This window comes from Pomacea canaliculata, linkage group LG2 (genome assembly GCF_003073045.1).
Source record: "Pomacea canaliculata isolate SZHN2017 linkage group LG2, ASM307304v1, whole genome shotgun sequence".
NCBI lineage: Eukaryota > Metazoa > Mollusca > Gastropoda > Architaenioglossa > Ampullariidae > Pomacea > Pomacea canaliculata.
In genome coordinates this window covers 44,135,818-44,158,484 of record NC_037591.1, presented here as the reverse complement: position 1 = coordinate 44,158,484, position 22,667 = coordinate 44,135,818, and the positions used below count along the sequence as shown (strand labels likewise).

General features: G+C 38.9%; 2 protein-coding genes across 3 annotated transcripts; one reads left to right on the top strand and one right to left on the bottom strand.

Moving 5' to 3' along the window:
• Positions 1-2,907: 2,907 nt before the first annotated feature.
• LOC112558247 (45 kDa calcium-binding protein-like) lies at positions 2,908-14,963 on the bottom strand. Of its 2 annotated transcripts, XM_025228598.1 has the most exons (7): positions 14,001-14,963; positions 13,099-13,235; positions 11,468-11,581; positions 9,994-10,152; positions 7,446-7,621; positions 3,694-3,831; positions 2,908-3,335 (listed from the first exon to the last, which is right to left on the bottom strand). In XM_025228598.1, the coding sequence occupies exons 1-7, from the start codon at positions 14,588-14,590 to the stop codon at positions 3,312-3,314; spliced, it is 1,338 nt and encodes a 445-aa protein (XP_025084383.1). In that variant the 5' UTR covers positions 14,591-14,963; the 3' UTR covers positions 2,908-3,311. The 2 variants fall into 2 exon arrangements, with proteins under 2 accessions (XP_025084383.1, XP_025084382.1); XM_025228597.1 differs by having other exon boundaries at positions 2,908-3,831.
• A 29-nt stretch (positions 14,964-14,992) lies between these two features.
• On the top strand, positions 14,993-22,592 carry LOC112558245. Its single transcript, XM_025228595.1, has 2 exons — positions 14,993-15,061; positions 19,703-22,592. The coding sequence occupies exon 2, from the start codon at positions 19,728-19,730 to the stop codon at positions 20,358-20,360; it is 633 nt and encodes a 210-aa protein (XP_025084380.1). The 5' UTR covers positions 14,993-15,061; positions 19,703-19,727; the 3' UTR covers positions 20,361-22,592.
• Positions 22,593-22,667: the final 75 nt, after the last annotated feature.

Sequence of the window (22,667 nt, the reverse complement as noted above, 5' to 3'; positions counted from 1 at the left end):
GTGACTTTAGACACAGTGTGACATTGTTATAGAGGGACGTGGAGTTAGGGACTAGCTCTTATCCACATGAGAAGCTCTCACCCTGAGCTTGTGTCTACATCTCTCCTGTGCTAGACGAGAGCTTGCCGGGGAGAGTGGCTAGCCGGTGCTGGTTGCCAATGCCCTTGTGTAGGATATAATAAACAGTGACCCCATGTCATCTGCTTATTGCTTTACTATGCTTGGCCTTCAAGAAAAGCCGTATTATGACACAGCAGAGATTCAAACATTTGCCGTTATAGACGACGAAGTTATACGCATCAACACCAGTTCGTCGCTTCCCTTCTTTCCTTATGACCTCACGACCTCACGGGACAAAGGTTATGCACTGATTCTTCTCGTAGTTCACGTTTTGCAAACGTCACAGCAAATCACAGAAAGAAGGAAAGTCAAACAGCCGCAGGTAGCTACCTACGCTTTAATTTGCAACGATCAAGATGTTGACTTTAAACAAAAAAATCGATGGACTTGTTTTTTGTTTTGTTTCCACCTGTTTGAGAGCACTGGGATGAAGTTTCAATTACCTCTGTCGGTGTGTGTGCTTATCTACTTATCTTCCTACCTGTTGTTTACAGAATGTCTTGATGAACAACACAACACTAGATTTCGGCTGTTGACAGGTAACAATGTTGAGGGTTTGTTGTAGTCTGTGCTTCTCAACATGAGTGGGTAAAAACTTTCATCAGTAATTTCTCGCACGGGAATTTCTGAGTAATACCAGAGCACAGTGTATCTACAGAAGGAATAAATAAATCTTTGATAGGAATGGAGATATCCACAAGTACAGTACCAGACTAAAGTTATTGAACTACAGCACCCGGTTTATTAGACATTTTATTTTGCAGTGACTAAAGGCAACAGGCTTACTGTGGCAAACATAGAAATAGAAGTTGGAATGTGCAGGGAGGACAGAATTACAGTACCGGGTGTTCAGAAATTTGTTGTCATTCTCATTTGCTTATATCAAATGTAATTATCTTTCTAACTTTAAGATGCTTCTTTCGTCCTTTTCTTTGTGTAACGATCTAAAGCTTCTTGTCAGATACACAAACATCATAAAGATCAAGTTGACTGGCTTGGTTACATGCAGCCAGGGATAGTTAAGGGTACTCACTGCAGCAGAATCAGCAGTTTGGGAGATCCTTTATGGCTGAGTTAGTAAATGCCACATGACTATGTCAGCTGGCCAGAAGTATACAATTCTTTACAAATATCATACAAGCAGTTAAAAGCTGTGGAAGATCTCTATGACCCTTCTCACAAAATACTGAAGGAGGTCTTAATGACGAATTTCCACCCGGTGACAAGAACGACACGTACTTTATTGACAAGAGTCTCAAAGATGAAAGCCAAGTAACTTTAGAGGAATTTCTTCAAGTTGCTAAATTAGTGAACGCCAGTCACGATCACCCAGCCTCCAACAGATGGGTTCAGTTGCTGTGCACATTGCTGAAGTCACAGTTATTTTGCCTTGATCCACGTTCCCTGCACGAGCTGTCAAGTAAAGGTGTTTACTTGCTCCTCATGCAAAGTTAATGCATTGTTCAAATCACCTTCAGTGTTGTCTTCTGATTGTATTTTCTGCAGCTGAGATATGAATTTGAGACCTAAGAAGGCAAGGGAAAGCCAGGCAAAATCCAAGAATGTCATCAGAGCATGAAAGCAAGTGTAAGTGAATAATACATTTCTGCAACCCCACAAAACTTTCAGGACCATGTGCAATATTTCCTGTCCAGATCTTCGTATCTGCCTATATGGTATTTTATTGATTATTCATTACGAATGTTATTGATTGTTCATGGTGAGTTACAGTCTGTGATAAAGTCTGATGAAATTCATTAACACAAAAAATAAACATCTTAATGATAGTACCTATTTCAAGAGTGACAATGATGCAGTTCATAGTTTTCTTTTCGGGAAAAGGAATTGCTGCTGAATAAATGCATCCATTATCATTATTTTGTTGTACAGATGGCCATATTGCCTAACATCTCGTAAAGAAGCTAAATGCAAACATCACTCAGCTTTAAGTTTTTGGTAATTTGCTGAAAGATCAGGGCACCAGCGTTTCTATGGCCCAACTCTCAGACCCAGGCTCACTTGTGAATCCCTTCACACCACAGGGTTTGAACAAGTGAGGACAGCCAGCTGTGTGGTGGAATGCATTCAAGCACATGAAGAAGCAGGCATCCTCGAGGACGTCAGCCCATTTCAGACACCTGCTGGACTTCAGCTTAATCTTGGAGACCTCCACTAGGAGCTCGTGGTCTGAAGCAACATCTGCACCTCTCCTCACATTTTGAAGACTCCTTCTCCGCTTTCGAGCAACTGTTATATGGTCAATCTGGTTTTCTGTCTGGCCATCAGGGGACGTCCAAGTTATCTTGTGTATATTTTTGTGTGGGAACACAGTGCCACCTATGACGATTTCATTGAAATCACAGAAGTCTGTGAAGAGCTCCAGGTAGAGACACCATGTCTTCCCATGATGAGTTCCCGGTTGGTGTTATTATCTCCCACTTTGGCATTTAGGTCTCCCATGATGATCTTCAGATCTCTTCTTGGTATGCAGTTAAGCAGACTGCAGGGAGCTGTACAAGTCTTCTTTCTTCTTCATCTGCTGCATTGGTGTATAGCACTGGATGATGGTGATCTTCCTTCCTTCCCTAACATGAGACTGGTTCCCAGGCCATCAGTGCCTTTATTGCCTCTGTAGACATCATACCCTGGGTATGATCGTGGTCCAGGTCTTTGTGGCCAGAGTAAATAATGGTTTCTCCTGATGTTAGTCAGTCTGGTCTGGCCACTTCCATTGCATATCAGTGCATTTATTAACTTAAAAAAATAAAAATTTTAAATAACACTTGCCAGAGGAATTAGAAATGTACTTTATTCAGCACTAAATGATATGTACAGATCAAGTATTTCCTGTATTTATTGGCTGCAACATTAACCCATTTTGCTAAAAAAAATTAAATGTACTTGGGAAATATCTACTTTTATCCCATCTGTCTTTATCAAAACAATATTATTCTAAAGGTTGTTAATGTTTCATGTGTTTATTCCATTCCTGTAGCTCTATATAAAAAAAGTATAAACTGGTGATAAAATAACTGAAGACTAAAATTCATTTACACGAGTTGTACTACTTTTCCAAGGAAGATGGACTTCATTGCATTGATGAGAATCAATAGGTAACCCTGTGTTGATGATAACACCATGGGACTGTCTCAGAAAGACCCCCCAGGAAAGGTAACAGTAGCAGAGGATGGCTAATATTTCAGTTTAATTGCAAACTGCAAACAGAAAACATGTTAAAAACAAGTTGTACATTGCATTTAGGATTGCAGTCTTCACTCTTAGGACACTGTTATTTAGGCTCTGTAAGATATCAACACAACACAAAAAAAACATTGTCATGTTAGGGTGAGACAATGAACCATGTCACTACCAAAGAACAAGTTGCAATTGGAATACAGAATGAATAGACATTACAACAGTCTAACAAATATACACAGGTGTCTTTAATCTCTTCACACATTCATGTTAGCACATGTCATCATCTAAACTACAAATGATGAGCAGTAGTAATTATTTCATCACAGTCTTTCAGAGCTAAAACTCATCATGAACATTAGCAGCAAAATTCATGACCTTGCTGGATATAAAAATATCCTTATGGCGTAGGATCTCTTCCATTGACAGCATACCATCATGGTTATCATCGATGAATGACATTATATTTTTGGCCTCCATGAATGCTTGAACAGGATTTCGAGGATCAAGGTATTTCTGACCAAAAAGAAATATAAATGGGTAAATTAAAAGTGATGACAGATTACAATCACCTTCCATTTCTGCAAGCAATAGTCTGTGTCAAAATGTTATAAGACATATGCTCACCAAAAACATTCGTAGATAAAATATTATAAATATATGATTCTTCATCTCTTGTACTCTTTTTGTTTACTACTTTGCATTTGACTATGTACTACTATACAATTTAGTTCTCAGTTCTCTATATTATCTTATAGGCTATATGTATTCCTTGATAAGTAATGTACTAATTATATTTACTACTATGCATTAACACAATTTTACAGCCCTATGCTCCACTGGGGGTGATTAGGATCAAGAAGAAGATTAACACAGTTTAGTTCTACATAGTATCTTATACGTTATGTATTCCTTGATATCTAATGTCTTACTTTAAACTTCATTACCTGTGTAAATATTAACCTGTGGCTCAGTGGCGGAACCTGCCTTGTATCATAGCATGTTATGTAACTGGTTATTGCTAGTCAGATATTGTTTTGTGTCATAGCATGTTAATACTAACTCTGCTGGTCGATGAGAAAGAAGAAGGATTGGGTGTAATACTAACAACCCTATCAAGTAAAATCCTTTATGCTATAGAAACGACAGAGAAATAACTTCATCTGGTTTCTAACCAGATGGAGGTTCCTAGCCAGATTTTTTTTTGCCCCATATGCCAGATGGCACAGAGAGGATTGATTGATTTTTGATATCAATACTAGTTATTGTTAGTTGTTGCATCATAGCATGCTAACACTAGTTATTGCTAGTTGTGTCATTGTTACGTTTGGAACGAAAAAAAAATGATGAAGCAATACAGGGGAGAGGAAAGATTTGGTTGACGATTCTATTCCCTATCTCCCGTCCGTCTGTAACTTGACTCGTTGACGTCCGGAATCTGCGTTGTCCATCTCTCCAGTAACAGAGTTACTCCAGTCCCAACGTGTGAACAGGAAAACCCTTTATTAACACTTTGTACATCAGTCCACCCTGTAATATACACTCTGGCAAAAACCTCGACGACTCCTGCCGGTAACTAACGACAGCGACACACGCTGTTGCTTCCACTAGTAACACACGCTATGTTGTGGCGATACTTCAGCCGCACGACGCCGACATCATCATCAGCTGGCAGCCACACAGACCTACTGCAGCTTAGCACTTCGAACTCTTGAATGCTTAACTCTCGAATACTCAACGACCAACTGTTCAACTGTCGCTGATATCAACAGTACATCACAGTTGAACACAAAATTATCGAGCATCCGCTCGCCTGTTCCATAGAATCCTCTAGATCAGTGGTTCTCAAAGTTTTTCGGACCGCGGACCACTTTACTTAAGTAAAAACTATGGCGGACCACCAAGGCCTAAAAATCTGTCTGTACTATGAATTTCAAATTTAAATTGCAGCATTTGTTTCATTACAATTCGAAACTAAAAGTACTTTTGTGACAGCAGCACAGTATGTAATAAGTTGACATAAACTACGTATACCTCGTTCTTTGTAATTAAAATGTTAATACGAGGAATGCATGACTTAAACATCACTTTGCTGACACATGACCACACTTTGAGAAGCACTGCTGTAGATGCCAAAACAAAAATAAAATGACGCAACGAGTCTGACGTCAATACCGCAAATCAGCCAAGGTCACATGTCTTCGTCGGCGGCCTCACACAGACAAAAACATTTCATTTCGTAACAGTCATAGCATGTTAATACTACTAATTGTTAGTCAGGTATTTTTGTGTCATAGTATGTTAATACTGATTATTATTATTATTATTATTATTATTATTATTATTATTATTATTATAATAATAAGTATCTCAGCCAAAGGTGGACTCACTGCGCTAAACAAGATAAAAAAAAAAATGGCAACAAAGATGTAGAACAAGTTAACTGTAGAACAAGATGTCACTACTGACTGCTGTGTCCACTAACAGCACCGGCCTCCCAGTCCACCCCTAGTTTGCTGGTCACTCCTGACTGCTGTGTCCACTAGCAGTACCAGCCCAGTGGCGTAGGAAGATGTTCGGCGTTGGGGGGGCCAACTCCCTGCTGACAGTGAACGGCGTTCGCACTCGCACATTTCGTAAAAAAGGATGGGGGGGGGGGGTACTGCACGCACGCACGATCTGATCGTCTGAGTGTTAGAGCCTCCACTTGCCTCAGGGCCCGCTTTTGTGACGGTGATGACCGTCTCCTCTCTACGTTCCCCTACCTTTCTTCAGTTCTTTGCTCTTTGTGAGGAATTACGTCTCAAATATTGGGGGGGGGGGGGCAAAAGGATATTCCTGCCCCCCTGTATTTTCCTTGGGGGGGCGCCACTGCAGCCTTACAGTCCACCCCTAGCCTGGTGGTCACTCCTGACTGCTGTGTCGACTAACAGTACCCGCCTTACAGTCCACCCCTAGCCTGGTGGTCACTACTGGCTGCTGTGTCCACTAACAGTACCCGCCTTACAGTCCACCCCTAGCCTGGTGGTCACTACTGGCTGCTGTGTCCACTAACAGTACCCGCCTTACAGTCCACCATTAGTTTGCTGGTCACTCCTGGTTCCTGTACAAAACACGGCACCTTGCCCAGGCGGTCTCTCACCTTTCACAACCACTTGCTCCTCTCAGCGTCCCAGCAAGATGCCCCGAGGGATGCTACACTGTGGGGTTCGCTACATTGTCTCCCAGGGGCGGGAACTAATGGCCAGCGCCCACAACACCCACGTGACGCTACAGCGCGTAAAGGCTTTTTGCGCCAAAACTGCGGACAGGGTTGGGAGGGGTCATGAACAGTGAACCCCCATTGCTACAACAAGCAGCAAGCTCAGTATCAAGCAGACGAAGGGGGACGTAGCACGGGCATGACGTCAGGCGTTTCTACAGTCAACCAAAAAAGGCCTTGGCCTTCCCCCCCCACACCCCCGACCCCTGTGAACCAGGTAAAAATAGCCTGAAATATAAAGTCAAACGCCGTCTGCTGTAAGCGGCTTTTCTTTTACCTGTGTATCCCCAGCCCTTAGAGAAAAGATGGCACAGAAACATGCATGACACACAACACTTACAAGATATTGTTTTCTATCATAGCATGTTAATACTTGTTATTGTTCATCAGATATTGTTTTATCATAGCATGTTAATACTAGCTATTGTTAGTTATTATGTCATAGCATGCTAATATTATTGTTATTGGTTTTAATGTAATTTATTCTTCGTCTGCACAAAGAATGTGATCTGTTTTAGTTGGATTGTTGCATGATAAAATTTCTCTCTTGTTATTATCATTATGTATACCCAGCAAAGTCTTCAAAGAAATTCATTAAATACCCTAAAAACACAAACACCAAATACCACCAAAAAACACATTAAACAGGAAACACCTCCAAAACATTAAACATCAAATACCACAAAAAACACATATTCAACTCCAAATATCCCAAAACAACAAAAATTCCAAAAACCCCAAAACATGATAAACACCAAATATTTCATAATACCACAAAAAACATAAATCATCCAAACCCCCAGAAAACACAATAAACACCAAATACAGCTAAAATACATTAAATAATTTGCGAAACATTTCTTCTTACCTTCAGCTCATCTTTTACAACTTTGCCATCATGGTCAAGATCCATTGACTTGCGAAATTCCTCACGACGCTCCTTCTGCCAGTTTCGATCCATTGCTTGAAATTCTTCTCCTTCAACTTCACCAGGAGGCAGTGCTGTGAACTCATCTTCTGTTATTACTCCATCACCATTTGCATCTACACAGAACAGAATTATCAGCTCCACCCATTTCATCAATAACTCGTTACAACCACTACAAGAACCTCTGTGCTTTGGCATTAACTGCACAGCCAGTGCAAAAATATCTTTGGATGGAAAAAGGGGAATGCTACGACACTTTAAGACAGCTAAAGGTTTTCTTTTAATGGATATTTTTCTGTCAGAAAGCAGTGTTTATGCCTGGCACTCATGATGCAGGATTTGAACTGAAAGGGGTTAATGCAGCAAACCCATATAGTATTAGCCTGCAAACTTTTGTTTAGCCTTGCTATGCTATGGATTTCTATGAGCCACTTGTTTTCAGTTTATATAGGCACAATCTATTTTATACAAAGTTTACTATTACATTGATTCTCTGTGAGCAACTAATTTCCAGTTTATATTTACATAGCCTATTTTATACTAGCTACACTACTACATTCTCTGTGAGCTACTGGTTTCCAGTTTATATGTGAATAGGATATTTTTTACAAGCTATACTATTACACTGATTCTCTGTGAGCTACTGGTTTCCAGTTTATATGCACATAGAATATTTTATACAAGATATACTACAGTCAGACCTCGCTAAGTCGACCTTCCCTAAGTTGAAAACCTCCGTTATGTCAACTTACTTGTTATAGTCCCCGGCCAAATTCCCATAAGATCAATGTATTTAAGATCTCAACTCGAAGACTTTTCATTTCCCAACCTATGTTAGTTGAATTTTCTAAGGCCTTTGGGTTTTTTATTCTGAGGCTACATTTGAGAACATATGTTCTGGAAAACCAAGAAAACAGACTCAAATTCTTAGCTTAATGAATTCCACAGTGGATTAAGCAACTCTCTGTGAGTAGGACGTCTATTCTGAGACCAAACATGATCTGGACAAAAAAAAAGAGGGAGTGGCTTGAAGAAGGGGAACTACTTCGCGACCTTTCAGGGCTCTGATTCTGAGTTGTAACCAACCAGGTGGCATCTGGCATTTCCATATTGTCAAAAGAAAGACGTTTTTAACCCATTTTCCATTCACCTTTGTCAGTCTCTTATCAGGAAGAGTGGTTTTCCATAGTCTCCCATACTGTATGTACCATGAAAATGGCAAGTGGTAAGCACAAGCTCAAAATATTGTCAATCGAGGAAAAAGTTACAGTGATCAGAGCCATTGAAAAGGATAACAAGAAGAAAGTGAAAATTGCAAATGCAATGGCAAGCAGACGGCAGCCTGTTCCTATGTCAACAAGAAACGAGGCAGGCTTTTGACATACTACCCAGATTTTTGGAATCTACACCGGATCTTGAGGAAAATGTGTTTCTGTCCATTGACAACATTCAGGAGATCGTCAAGAGAGATGTATCAACACATCAACGCCAAACGAAGTTAACAGACTTTTTTCTCTCAAGGAAGATGTTTCATTGCACTGTTTGACAGTAATACTGTAGATTACTGTGGATACATGCACTGGTATGTAGACTACATGTACACATATAAAACAACAATATAATAAACATAATAACTAAGCTGGGAAAACATTGTCCTTGATTAACCCACACCTATTACGCTGTTTTCCCTAACTCAAATTTTTTGTGTTCAACTTAGCTAGGTATTACTGTATTACACTGATTTTCTGTGAGCTACTGGTTTCTAATTTATATGCATATGGTGCATTTTATACTAGCTCAGTGGAGTAGAAACCAGGGGGAAGGGGAGGGTTGGGGTTAGTGTCCCCTTAAAAAAAGATACTGAAGAGGCAAGAATGTAAAAGACACCATCAGCATGGACTTTGCTCCAACAAAAGTGTCTTCCTACGCCACTGTAGCTATGCTGTTGCACTACTTCTCTGTGAGCTTCAAGTTTCCAGTTTATATGTACATAGCCTATTTTATAATAGCTTTACTCTGTTACTGCTTTCTATATGAACTTGCCCATGAAAATCATCTTGAGAAATGGAGTTTCCTGTATCTGCAGACTTGGATGCCAGATGAATCCTTTAACCTTCTCAATAAACAGTCCGTCAGTAAACAACTGTCCCATGGTCAAAGGGCATCGCTATAAGTCTTTATATAGTCTGCATGCACAGTAACCACAGCCAATAAACAATGGATACCTTGCACCTGACTTTCAAAAAAGCACTGGGTTTTATGGTAGTTTGGGGGGTAATACGACAAGTCAGTGAAAAAAAATGTTACCTCTTCAACTCTCAATGCCTCTCTCCTATGTAAAATATGCTTTACATTATTGTGTGTAATGATAACACAATGTACAAGGGTACCATCCTCTCGATCCTTCTATCATCCCCATGTTGCAGCACACATGTCCATGACAGTGACCTTAAACGCACACTCATCCAAGACTCTGACTTGTGCTTACCAATGCCACTCATAATGCTTATGACCATGTTGTTGAGTGTCTTATCACTCTGTTCAGGATGTCGGAAAGACATAAATTCCTCTCGTGTTAACTCATTGTCGAGAGGATCAGTATCAGCATCTGACCAGCGGAACTTGTACCGAATCAGTTCTTCTTTAGCTGCAAGATGAAGAAGAGCAGGTGGTGTTAAAAATCATGTTGAACAAATGTAAACAGTTTTTAATTTCAATATTACTGTTTCCCAAGTTTCATTTAAGGTGTGTGAGTCACAATTCTTGCTCTGTTAACCTTGAAGTAAGCCTTGACAAATCAAAATTGTGCCCATACAAATATGTACAATCAGAATGATGATTTATATATAGTACTTTTCCATGATTTGCTCAGAGGACTTTACAGAAATGATAAACAGACTGAATCACCCACAACCATGCACCATATCTGCATTTAACAGATATGCTCACTTCTACAACAGACACCAGCTCATATACAAAGTAAATTAAAGACACCTTATGCACATTTAGGGTCACGACAGGATCACAGGGAAGTCATCATTCTGGAAAAAATGTCTTAAGTTTGGACTTAAAGGTGGTAATAGAATCAGAGCGATGAAGGTTGATGGGTAATTTATTCCAAGCTGATGGGGCTTGGTAGGAGAAAGACCTCTGTCCATACATCTTGTCTTAGCTAGTGAGACTCAAAGAAGCCTGGTGTTAGAAGACGAGCAAAGAAGTTGTGTGGGCATAAAGATGGGGGTGAGTTTGGAGAGGTAGCGAGGATCAGTGACAGAAACAGTAGAGTATGTCAAAGTGGAAAGTTTGTAGGCAGTAGCATGATCTGGGATTGGTGACCAGTGAAGAAAGAAAATAATGGGTGATATATGTTCATATCTAGATGGTCTACAGATGAGGCGAGGAGCAGTCTATCGATCCTTGTCAAGAAGATACTGGAAATGTTAGCCAAAAGAGAATTACAATAGTCAGTTCTCGACTGCACAAAGGCACAGATTTAAGTTTTAGTTGCATCAGTGATGAGATAATGATGAATGGTACTGATGCCAGGAAGTTCAAGGTAAGCAGTTCTGCAGACATGAGAAATATGCTGAATAAAAGTTGAAGTCAGACTGAGAATGACACCCAAGCTGTGAACAGAGATGGAGAAAGGAATAGCTGAGCTGTTATAGACAGATACTGAGGGAGAGAAGGATGACTCAGAAATTTCTTTGGACAAGTCAGTAGCAGTTAGTGATTAACTATCATAATTAACAGCTCTCAATGGCTCTCAATAAGTGTTTTGTAATTAAGAGCTATCGATGATTTTAAGAACTTGCAGAATGTACATAGACAGTTGTATACTGTTGTTACTAGTAAATATGTTGTTTCACTGTTATAGCAGCCAAAAAAGAAAATTGACCTATCTTAAAAATACTTATTATTTATAATAATATTATGGTATATTTTAAATATTATAAGCTTACAATCTGGATCGAGCACAATCTGGTCATAATCCACAACATGCTGCTCAGCTTGCTGCTTTTCAAAGCCTTTGGCTAGTAGGAAATGGACATAGTATTCCTTCCAGTGAACCTTTCCTTTAAACATAATGATGAAAAATTACTGATTATAGGCATTTGAAATGGGAATGCTACTAATAGTAATAAGTTTGGGAGGTCAGGGTTAGGATTAGTAACAGATACAGGTTTTGGGTTAGGGTTAGAGAAACACGTCATCTAATATTCTTTCCACCAAACCTTTCCTTCAAACATAATAATGACACTGATAACAGTTTATGGCACTCAGAAATCCAAATCCTTGTCACTCACTTTCTAACTTGCATGTTGCTTCCTACCACACACACACCTATGCACATTCATGCACATTCCATGATATAGCAATGTCTTGCCAACTAAATATCAGCACTATTGCAACATGCATCACCTTGGGTGTGTTCCTCCAGTGTGTAATGCCACAAAGATGAATGCATCCATATTTTGACACACACACTCACACACATGCGCATTCCACGATATACCAATGCCTTGTCAACTGAATATCACCACTACACCTAGGCCCTAGGGTGTGTTCCTCCAGTGTACAGTGCCAAAAGGATGAATGGAAGTGGCACCTACTGCAAGCACTGACTGCACTGAGATTTTGACGTGTGTGTGTGTGTGTGCATACACACGTCTGTCAAAGTTAACAGCACAAAATAATCCTAATGAGTACATAGGTGGTTCATGATTTTAACATCCTATTCTGTCTTAACCAATAGACATTTAGTAAGTGGGCATTTTTTGCTTGAACAAAATGCATTGAACTTTTAATGCAACACTGGGGAAGGAGAAACCCATATTTCTGGTTGCTAAAATCTAGTATGTAGGCAGTGAATGTAGTATTTTTTCCCCCATGAACCTTTCCTTCAAATCTCCCCTTAAAATCTAGTAGTTTTATAAGAAGTGGTAGTGTGTTACTACAACAGAAATATTCAGCTATGGCTCTTCTTTCTGGGTGAGGTTTAGAACTTTTTGAACAACCCTTGTACATTCAGTTATCAATTTCAGCAGGAGGAAAAAAAAGCTATCAACAACCTGTAATTTGCTGATGACATTGATCTACTTAATACAACTGTGGTCTCCAAAACCTGACAATCTTGCAATCATCACAGATGCAAATGCATTATGAATTGTATAAGGTCAGAGAAAAGCAAAGATGTGGTACAGAGATCAATTGACACTTTTACTATCATTGGAACAATCTGAGGTTAAGCCTTTCACTGCAGATGCTTTGGATCGACCCTCAACAAAATATGGCAGTGTTACTAAAACATGTGTTTCTGACCATCTGCATTAGTGAACTGTAGAACTAATGAGATGATAGACATTTCATTATCACATACTAAATCTCAAATATGAATAGAAGCCATCCTCTCGACCCAAAAAAAAAAATTGCTGAAGTTGCCCCCAAATCACAAAGAGCTGATTTTCTATGCATATACACTAACATATTTGCCAGATGAATACAGACAAATTACAGTTAGTCTCTATCTGTACATTTATACAAACCAATAGTTTGCCTGGTAAACAATAGCTTTTTGTTTACGTTTGCTCACCATTGCCATCAGGGTCAAGATGCTTAAAAATCTCCTCATTTTCCTCCATAGCCTCAGCAAAATGTTCTTCCATCTTCTTCAAAACCCATGCTTCAAGTTCAGTTACACTTAGCAGGCTATCCTGATCAGTGTCCACCCTATTTACAATCCATATGTCAGTATCAAACTTTGTAAGACACAACACAATAGGAGACACTCTAGCAAATATAATATTCATCAGTCTGTGCTGCTCCATAGCCACACTAGAATTTAGAAAAGCAATGCATCAAATAACAAATAGGATATACAACTATAATAGCACTTTCTCTATCTCCCCAATTAAAAAGTTAAAAGAAGTGGATTGCAAATGATGCCAATCACAATCTCTGACATTTTTTTTTTTAAAGTAGAGAAAGAGTTGCACATAACATTATTCACAATCACATTTATAACACATCCAGCATAAAAAAGACATCTAAAGCATCCCACTTCTCTAGTTTCAAGCATATGCATTCCCTTAGCCCTTCCAAAATATTTCACACCTTTTCTCATTCCTGAAAATATGAAAAAAGATTACGTTTTTCAGTCTACAATTGTTTAATATCTGTCCCTAACCCTACACATGAAAGAGAAAGGACATCTAAAATAACACACAACATAGTCACCCATCATCCCTTACAATATAAAAAACGAACACGTTTTTCAGTCCCCAAATGTTTGATTCTTTGTCAGATCTACACATAAAAGAGAAAGGACATCTAAAATGACAAAATAGTCCACTCCAAGAGTAAAAAGCTGACAAGACAAACAGCATACATAAAAAAAAACCATACTCCACATGAAGAAGAAAGCCTCAACATGGCAAACAGCTTACATGAACAAAATGGCATGCACACATTATTAGCAGAGGTAAAGAAACATACTTGTACACAATGTCCTTGAGTTTGGATTCTGCTTCTTCATAATGGTTATTTTCAAACTCCTCATGGTTGCCAAGAAACATCTCACGGTGATAGTCTTTATTTATATGCCCATCTTGCTCCATTTTCACTGCATCCATATGATCGACTGGTCGCAATTTATCTACATCCAGTTTTTTTACACCATCTGGAATCTTCACAAACTTCACAGCTGCATCACCTTCCTTACCTAGTTTGGCTACATCACCATCATCAACAGCATCTTTTACCAAGCTTTTCAGACCAAGGTCTATACCTGGATTTTTGTTTTTCACTATATTGTCCTTATTACTATTTACTAGAAGTTCTTCCACTGCATGTTTGTTTATCACCTGGATTTTATCTTTTACTTCATGCCCTGCCATTGGTTCTTTAATGACCTGGGAATTTGAATGCGGTTTTTGGACGGCATCTACTAATTGTATTCCCCTTCCATTCACTTCTTGGTTTTCATCACTTTTCTTGACAGTTGATCCAGCGTATGGTGGTGCAGGTTTTCCCAGCACATAATGCAGCATACAAAAAAGTAGTAGCACAAGCATCTCAAGCTGCATGTTTGTCTCCCAATTGTTTTCCTAAGATGACCGAAACAAAGGGAAAAAACATACAACACGAGAATTTATTGTAGTCTTCTTTTCATCGCTCCCATTGATTAAATTTCATTACCTTCCGTTTGATTGTGTCTGCAGTTACCACACACACAACCTATATTTGTTACCTTCCTTTATCGCTCTAGGCCTGAACCTTATTAACGGTAATTGTAATTAATGTCATGATACTCAAGTAACGTCAGTAGTCTAACATTTCGTTATCGCTACTAAAATCACGTGTCATTCAGTAATCTGCTTCTTAAAGCCAGACTGTCCTTCTGTCACTCGTAATAATATCTCAGCCACAAGGCGGATTCCTGCAGTTGCGTTATCTCCCTTGAAGTAAACACGAGTTGTGTTGACGTCACTTCCGCTGTTTACAAACCGCCGATTTGGCAAGACAGAATCTCCTACTAGACTGCAGCTCCCAGAGAGGTATGCGTCTTGTTGTAAGGACAGAACCCAACTCTCACCGAGAACCGATGGTCTGTGCATACTACAAAATTAAATTTAACAGTTGAGAAACACATGAAACTTTTAGTTCGCAGGCATATCTCATATAAGTGCTTGGGCATGCCATTAGAAACATTCCCAGCCAGTGGCTTTGTCATTCTCTTTGCAAACCTGTAAGTCTCTGGTACTCTTGGAGGAATGAAGAATTTTCCCTACCCACTTAATCGTCTCAGCAGACTGTATTTTTTGTTGTTGTTGTTGTTGCTCTCAATATTTGCTTTATTCTTTTACGATTTCGCAAGTTAGCTTTGGGGAGGATTTGTTTTTAACAAAGCTTCCAGGGACATGGGATTGTACATTCATCATCAAAGTGTTCATCTCACACACCACGGATGTGACAAGTTTGTTCTCACATCTAAGCTGCATTAAATAATAGTTGAGCACTAGCTGAAGTGGCTAATACCGCGGTTCTCAAACGGGCGCGACGTGCTTACAAGTGGGGCGCGAAGGTGGTCATTTTTTAAAAGTTTCTTATACCAGTATTAGTGAAATGAGCTTACATAGCTGGCTAAGGGGGGCGCGCGGACATACCTTTGTTCGTCAGGGGGGTGTCACAAGTAAAAGGTTGAGAACCTCTGGGGTAATAGCAGGTTGCCTTCGGTGTAAAATGGTGAAAGAAAGTATTGTCTAGTCCTTAGCAATGTGATGAAAATATTACTCAGAAATTCAAGCATTTTATATGTTTTGCATTATTTTCCACACAGTGAAACAACTAGTATAGAAACCATTTTTTTTCTAAGCTAAATATTTCTTTAAGGCTATCATATTTATCATATTACTATCATATTTCTTTTAAAACTTTTTGTACTAAAGTTGGTATTTTAAATTGTAATATGATATAGTTGACTTAATTATTCACATCCCTTAAAAATATGCTTAAGCTATAGGGAATAAATAAATTCTGTTAGTAGTGTTGATGACACAGGACCTCAGATTTTTTTTTTTTTTACAGAGACAAAGCATTTCTGCAGCATTTAGTTAAAGGCTAATGGGTACAAAATGGAAGGACATAAGTGCAGATTTAGTCTGCAGCCTCTTAGACATGGAAATTTTATTGCAGATATATATTTATAAAGCACTTTATTTTTACATATTCCACTCCTGCTTTCTGCTGTTCTGTAGAGACCTCTATGGAAAATCTTTCTACTGCTGCTTCCATCTTGGCCTCTCCAAAAAATCAAATCAAATAAAACTTTATTGTCTGTCTGAGGATGTCTAAGACAGAAATTTTTCTTTTGCTCACAAACCCAACCACATATACAAACAGTATACGAGTGTATATATATATACACAACATAATGGGCTGACATACAAGACATTCAACACACACGCACACCGACACCTCATACATGTAAACCTAAGGAGGATGCCAGGTAATATTGTAGACTTATGAGTCCTTGTGCCTTTTATTTATAATGGTAATAGCTGCTGGCATGAAGGACCTCTGGTAGGCAGTTTTTCGCACATGTAGCACTTTGTAGTGCCTGCCTGAGGGCAACAGCTGAAAATTTGGGATGGAGATAGTTTGGGTTTTTTTTTTCAGTTAGAAGTGATATTTTAATCATCTTTGTGACTGCATGAAGGTATAAGTCAGAAAGTGGCAGCTGTGGTGTACCAATAATTCTATTTGCCTGGTGGATGACTCTGGTCAGCCTTGCCTTGTCTTTGAGGAGGAGGTGACCATACCAGGCAGCGATGTTAATGTGAGAATGTTGTCAACAAGAGACCTGTAAACAGTCTCCATCAGCCCAGAGCTGACGCTGAAGCTGTGGAATTTCCTCCAAAGGTGTAGTGTTTGCTGGGCCTGTCTGTACACTTGGTTCACGTGATCACTAAAGGAGAGCATTCCGTCTATCACTGTACCAAGGTACTTAAAACTGGCAGTCCTCTGTACCTGCTGTCCTTTAATTTGGATTGTTAGGGAGACCGAGGTAGTAGCATCTCTTGCACTGTGTGCTCTCCCAAAGGTCATCTCCCCGTTTTCTGAACATTCAGCTCCAGAAAGCTGTGGTCAAACCAGTCCTCCAGTTCCCACACAGGCTAGAGACTGCTTGCCTTTGAGGCAGGTGATAAGGGTCATGTCGTCTGTAAGCTTAACTGGGTTGAGAATAGCTTTGCCAAGACCATCCAGAGGAGACCTTAAGCTGCACACCCCAGACTTTCTAAACAATGGTTCAACCATTTTCACTGTTTTTTTTTAAATCCAAGCGAAGAAGTAACAGACAATAATACTATAGCTCACTATAATAATATAGCAGAGGATACCAATAGCAATACAAAGGAAAATGATGAAGCACTAAAGAGTGTTATCTCAAAAGAAGAAATAGTAATTGTTTTGAGATCCTTAAACAACAAAAACACAGCTGGGCCAGATGGCTTAATTGGAGAACTATAAATATGCCTTGGATTATGTCCTGCCTTTTCTCACCACATACTTTAACTACCTGTTTGACAACAGCCTATTTCCTGACCAGTGAACTGAATCAATAATACAACCATTACACAAAAAAAGGTGATCCCAGTAAACCAGAAAATTATCGAGGCATTTCTCTGCTAAATGTCTGTAGCAAACTATTTAGTGCTATTCTGAATAAGAGAATTACATATTGGATGGAGGACAATGAAATAATCGGGAAGAACAAGCAGGGTTCATGAAAGGGTACAGTACCATAGACCAAGCTTTTGTTCTCATTGCATTAATTCAGAAACAGTTAACCATAAAAAATTGTATGTTGCTTTCATAGAGTTTCGTCAAGTGTTTGATATGGTTTCAAGAAACAAGCTATGGAATGTACTTTAAAAAAATGGGTTAAAAGGAAAAATGTTTTTAGCAATTCAAAGAACTATGACATATGGGGAATGTGGTAGATTCCCTTTCTCTGTTAATGCATCAGTGCGGTGTGTTGGATATTGGCTCAGCCTGCTAAGAATGCCACAAACTAGACTCCAGAAAAAGCTTATTTAATGTTAACATTACTGCATGAGCAAAACAAGAAAACATGGCTACACTTTATTATGATATTTTGTATAAATATGGTTTTGGCATGGTGTGGGAAAGTCAAGGTACCGGAGATGATAAACTCTTTTTACAAACAGAGACTGATAGACTGTCACCATCAACAGTGGCACGATGCTATTCAAAGCAGTTCAAGATATTTCCCTTATAACACATTCTAGATTCATATTGTTTTAAGTAACTACCTTGTCTTGTTGAAATAGAAGCATAAGAGATACCTTCATAAAATTTAGAATGGGTATAACTGTACTCAAATGCCATCAACAGCGTTATAGCTCAACTCATTCAGAATGCTTGAACTGTCCCTTTTGTCCTGACACAGTTGAAACTGAACAGCACTTTCTCCTTGCATGGCCTAAATATATGGACCTTCGTAAACTTTTCATCCCTAAAAAATATTCTAAGCACCCTTCCCTTTTCCGTTTCACACTTTTGATGTCAGATAATAGAATGCGAACTACGCCTTGCCTCTTTTGCTTATAATGCATTGGAAATAAGAAAAGTCGTGACATAGACGAAAGCATATTATACCCAGGAATGCCATAGAGGTATGTTAATGTTAGTTGGTTATATGTTGTAACCAATATTGATTTGATTAATATTAATTTGTACATGCATATTTAAAAGACTGTATGGTGTAAATGACTTAATGCATATCTTTACTTGTACCTGGACATGTGCTTACCCACAATTATATAACTATTGATATATATACACTTAATGGTTATGCTCCCCCTTGAAATGGGCCGAAGGCCTACTCAATAAACTAACCCTGATTCTGTACCTAAGAGAACTTGTGATCTAAGTTTTCTAGATCAATATATTTAACAGCCACCTGCAGTCCTGTTGGTGAGTGCTGAGCTAAATGCACTGTGGTTGTATCTTTGTGACTTTTGTCTGTTTTTGTATAACTGAATAGACACAGGTCACATTGTCAAACTACATGATGACCACTTCTGATGATGATGACTCACTGATGTTGAGAGTGACTTTCACCTTGTTTTCTTTCATTGATGGGAAGGTGATGTTGTAAGCCTTTTGCTGGTGAAGAATTAGCTGAGATTTGAAACAAGCATGGTGGTTTGTTACTTATTTGTCTGACATAACTTTTGTCTGTCTTTAGCCTCTTGTCACTCTTTAATCTTGACCAGCTGCTTGTTTTAGCAAGTTGTCTGGCCCAGCCCCAGCTTCTCGTGCTGGGGGTGCCTCTCTCTGGCTGGGTGACTAAGCTGGCCCACCCCTTTTTGTTCAAATGTAAGGAATGATTTCTGGGCAACATTCTCAGCATCACATTCATAGGCTTCTCCAATTTGAATTGTCAGAAAACTTGACAGTACCCACAGAATGATCACTCAGAGCTTCCATATGTATCTTAGTAGGTACCGTACAGCATCTTACTTTTATAATATGCTATCTTGTTTTAATAGCAATAAAGTAAACTTGTCATGTTTGGTATAATTGTAATTACTTTAAGATTTATGTTTGATAGCAGCAGTCTATATCTAAAAAGCAAGGTGCAATTTGTAATATGATTATTTTGTTTTCAGGCTAAGGCAACAACCACCTGGTAGTATGACAACCACAGAGGAAATGAAGAAATTTATTGCAGCCAGTGACACACGTTTACTTAACTATCAGAACTGCCTGTTCAAGATCAAAATGACCTTTTGTCAGGACTTGGTCCAGTATGAAAACTCCTTATGTCTTCATGCAGAAATTGAAGAAGTGGTTCGTGCTGTGCTCAGTATCATACAGAATAAAAGACATCTTGTAACCATAGAAACACAACATTTTATGGTGAACATTTCACTAATACCATGGTATGCACAGCAGAAACTCCAGTTCTACAAACATGAAAATGAATGTCAAGTATACAACCATATGATTAAACTTCAGTTTGCTCTTCGGCCATCAGTTTCTTTGCAGAAATCATCCCAGAATTCTCAGCAGCAGATAGGTTGTCAAAAGTCTATTTCTTCTACTGCTACAAAAACTCCACAAAGGGAGCAGGTGACACAGAAGGATGTTCTGTGTGATGTCAGTGGTAGAAAGTCATCAAAAGTTTTTGTGAAAAGCAAGAACTGTGAGGCCAGTCACAGAGTTACAGTTCGCGCAAAAGAAAAATCAGTGTCAGAGGATGCCCTGTTGACGTGTCTGACAAACATCGATCAAATACTAGGCGCAAAAACAAGATGCCAGCAATAGGCAGGTGCCTATTACAAGGGAGTTGCAACAGCGTGACTGACCACAGTGTATCTTGTCAAGAAAATGATGCAGTTTCACACCTGTCCAAAACAGCTGCTTCTGGTAACATGCGCAACTTACTTCATCAGAGCTTGCTGACTGATGGTTCTGTTACAAATTTTAATAATTCCAGTGTATACAGTCGCAAAATACGCCAAAGCCAAAAAACTTCATTTGTTACAAATTTATCTTCAGTTGAGAAAAATGTGCCTTGTAAAACCAGTGTTGAGACAAATTGTAGACAATCAGTTCCAACAGAAGAATGTTTGAAAACAGCCAATCAGAAGAAGAAAGCAGAGCAACAATTTTCACAGAGTCTCTTGTTAGGTGGAGGCACAGTGCAAGATCAGAGCCATCTCAGAGATCGGCATGTTGTAGAGTGTGGAGACCTACAGGAGGAGAACCATCTACAGCAGCTAGCAGCTGCCTACACTGCCACCTCAGCACAGGACAGAAAACGCAACTCCTCCATGCTGGACTGGTTTCTAACACCTTTCAAGCTTGCATTAAAGAACAGGAAGCAGTGAACCAAACATACCTGTTATTTCCCATCTTCAATTGAGTAACACAAAGGTCGTGGCAATGTGTTTTTGCTGTTGCCATTTGTTTATTGCTGTTATTTATACTGTTGCTTATTGTAATTATATTATCTTATGCTTTTTGAGTCATTCATAGAGAAAGTAAAGGACCTGTTCAATGAATATGTGCAAGCACCAATTTTGTACAAATGTAGCCATTATGATTACACAGTTGATGGTTTATGAATCATCCTTCAAAATTTCTACCTGCAGGAATAAGTAGATAGGCAAGTGGTTAGAGCACATCCTTTTCAAACCTGGTGGCATGCTGGTTTGATACCCACGTGTTGCAGTGAAGCAATCCTCTATTTTCAGGAAATAGATAGATAAGTGATTAGAGCATTGGCTTCTGGGTGAAGGCATTGTGGTTTGATACCTGTGTGGTGCAGTTAAGTTTTCCCAGTTGATCCAGCTTTCAGGAATGAGTACCTGACTCCATAGAGGGTTGGGGAAGGTGAGGCAGCAAGAGAGAGGGGTAACACGCTCAAAAAAAAAAAAAAAAATGGCCTCAAGAAAAATGTGGCCTTTAACTCCTCTTTCCCAATTAACTGAAAAGTTAGGGTGAGTTTATTTTCAAAAGTGTCTTAAGAGATCTTTACCATGCTCTGAATATCTAGAAATTTACAAGAAAAGGAAAGGCATCCTATCAACAACAACAAAAAAATTTTAAGTGATAGGGTAGATGGGTCAGTGTGTGAGTGACCAGCATGAAGAACACACATTGATGCTTTCGTATAGCCTTCTGTGGGTTATTGCAATTGCATGCTTACCATTGGCCTTACCATATTATGCTAATCATTTTTTTAAAAAGTAATAGAATTAATTATAATACCCAAAAACTATTCTTTCAAAAATCTGAATAAATATCCACCCTTTTCTTTTATTAAATCCTAGCCAGTATGCACACTTGTGCACAGAAAAATTTGAGATTGGTGAGATGATACTGGAATTAAGATACAACTGATAGATATGTACTTCCAGATTTCACATTGGTTGTAGCTTTAGTAATATAAGAGTCCAACCTAACCCTCCAACATGGTGTCACCTGTGTGTCTGTGAATATTGTAGCTGGAAAGCCTGTATCTTGTCAGCAAATATTTGCTGGTTGTAGCAATAGTAACAACTTTCTGGTGTCCTACTAATGTTCCTAAAAAGTCGTTGGTTCTTTGTTCTCCATATAAAATCTGAAGTGACCTTCTCAGACACATGTTCTCGGATGCCTGGATTCTCCTTTCCATTTTGGCGAGTAGCATCCACGCCTCGCATCCATAGAGCAGGATCAGTACTACAAGGGATTTGTACAGATCATACTTTGTAGTTTACCAGATGTTATAGCTATGCCAGATCCTATCCAGCTTGGCCATCACCACTGTTGCTGCTCTGATGCGGACATCTAACATGAAGCTGCTGTCCACCTATTCTTGAGAGTGGCTTTCAAATGCTTAAAGCTGCTTACCTCTTCCAATAATCCAAATCTTCATGGATTAGGCATCAGAATGGTTACTGTGTTTATTCTTTCTATTTCTATTTAAATATAAAATTAATTGAAAGACATTTTCTTGTACCACTTCTGACCTGTATATTCTGTCAAATAATGTACAGTTGTCAATAGTCATCCAATTTTGCTTGTAAAAATGCTTATATACATCGTTAGCATTGCTTTATACATTTATTAATATCTTAAAAATGT

Coding starts and splice junctions, on each gene's coding strand:
- LOC112558247 (XM_025228597.1), bottom strand. CDS start 14,590: ATGCAGCTTGAGATGCTTGTGCTACTACTTTTTTGTATGCTGCATTAT. Junction 13,236..14,000: donor CTCAAGGACATTGTGTACAA/GTATGTTTCTTT, acceptor GATTGTAAATAG/GGTGGACACTGATCAGGATA. Junction 10,153..11,467: donor GATTGTGCTCGATCCAGATT/GTAAGCTTATAA, acceptor TTCATCTTGCAG/CTAAAGAAGAACTGATTCGG.
- LOC112558245 (XM_025228595.1), top strand. CDS start 19,728: ATGACAACCACAGAGGAAATGAAGAAATTTATTGCAGCCAGTGACACA.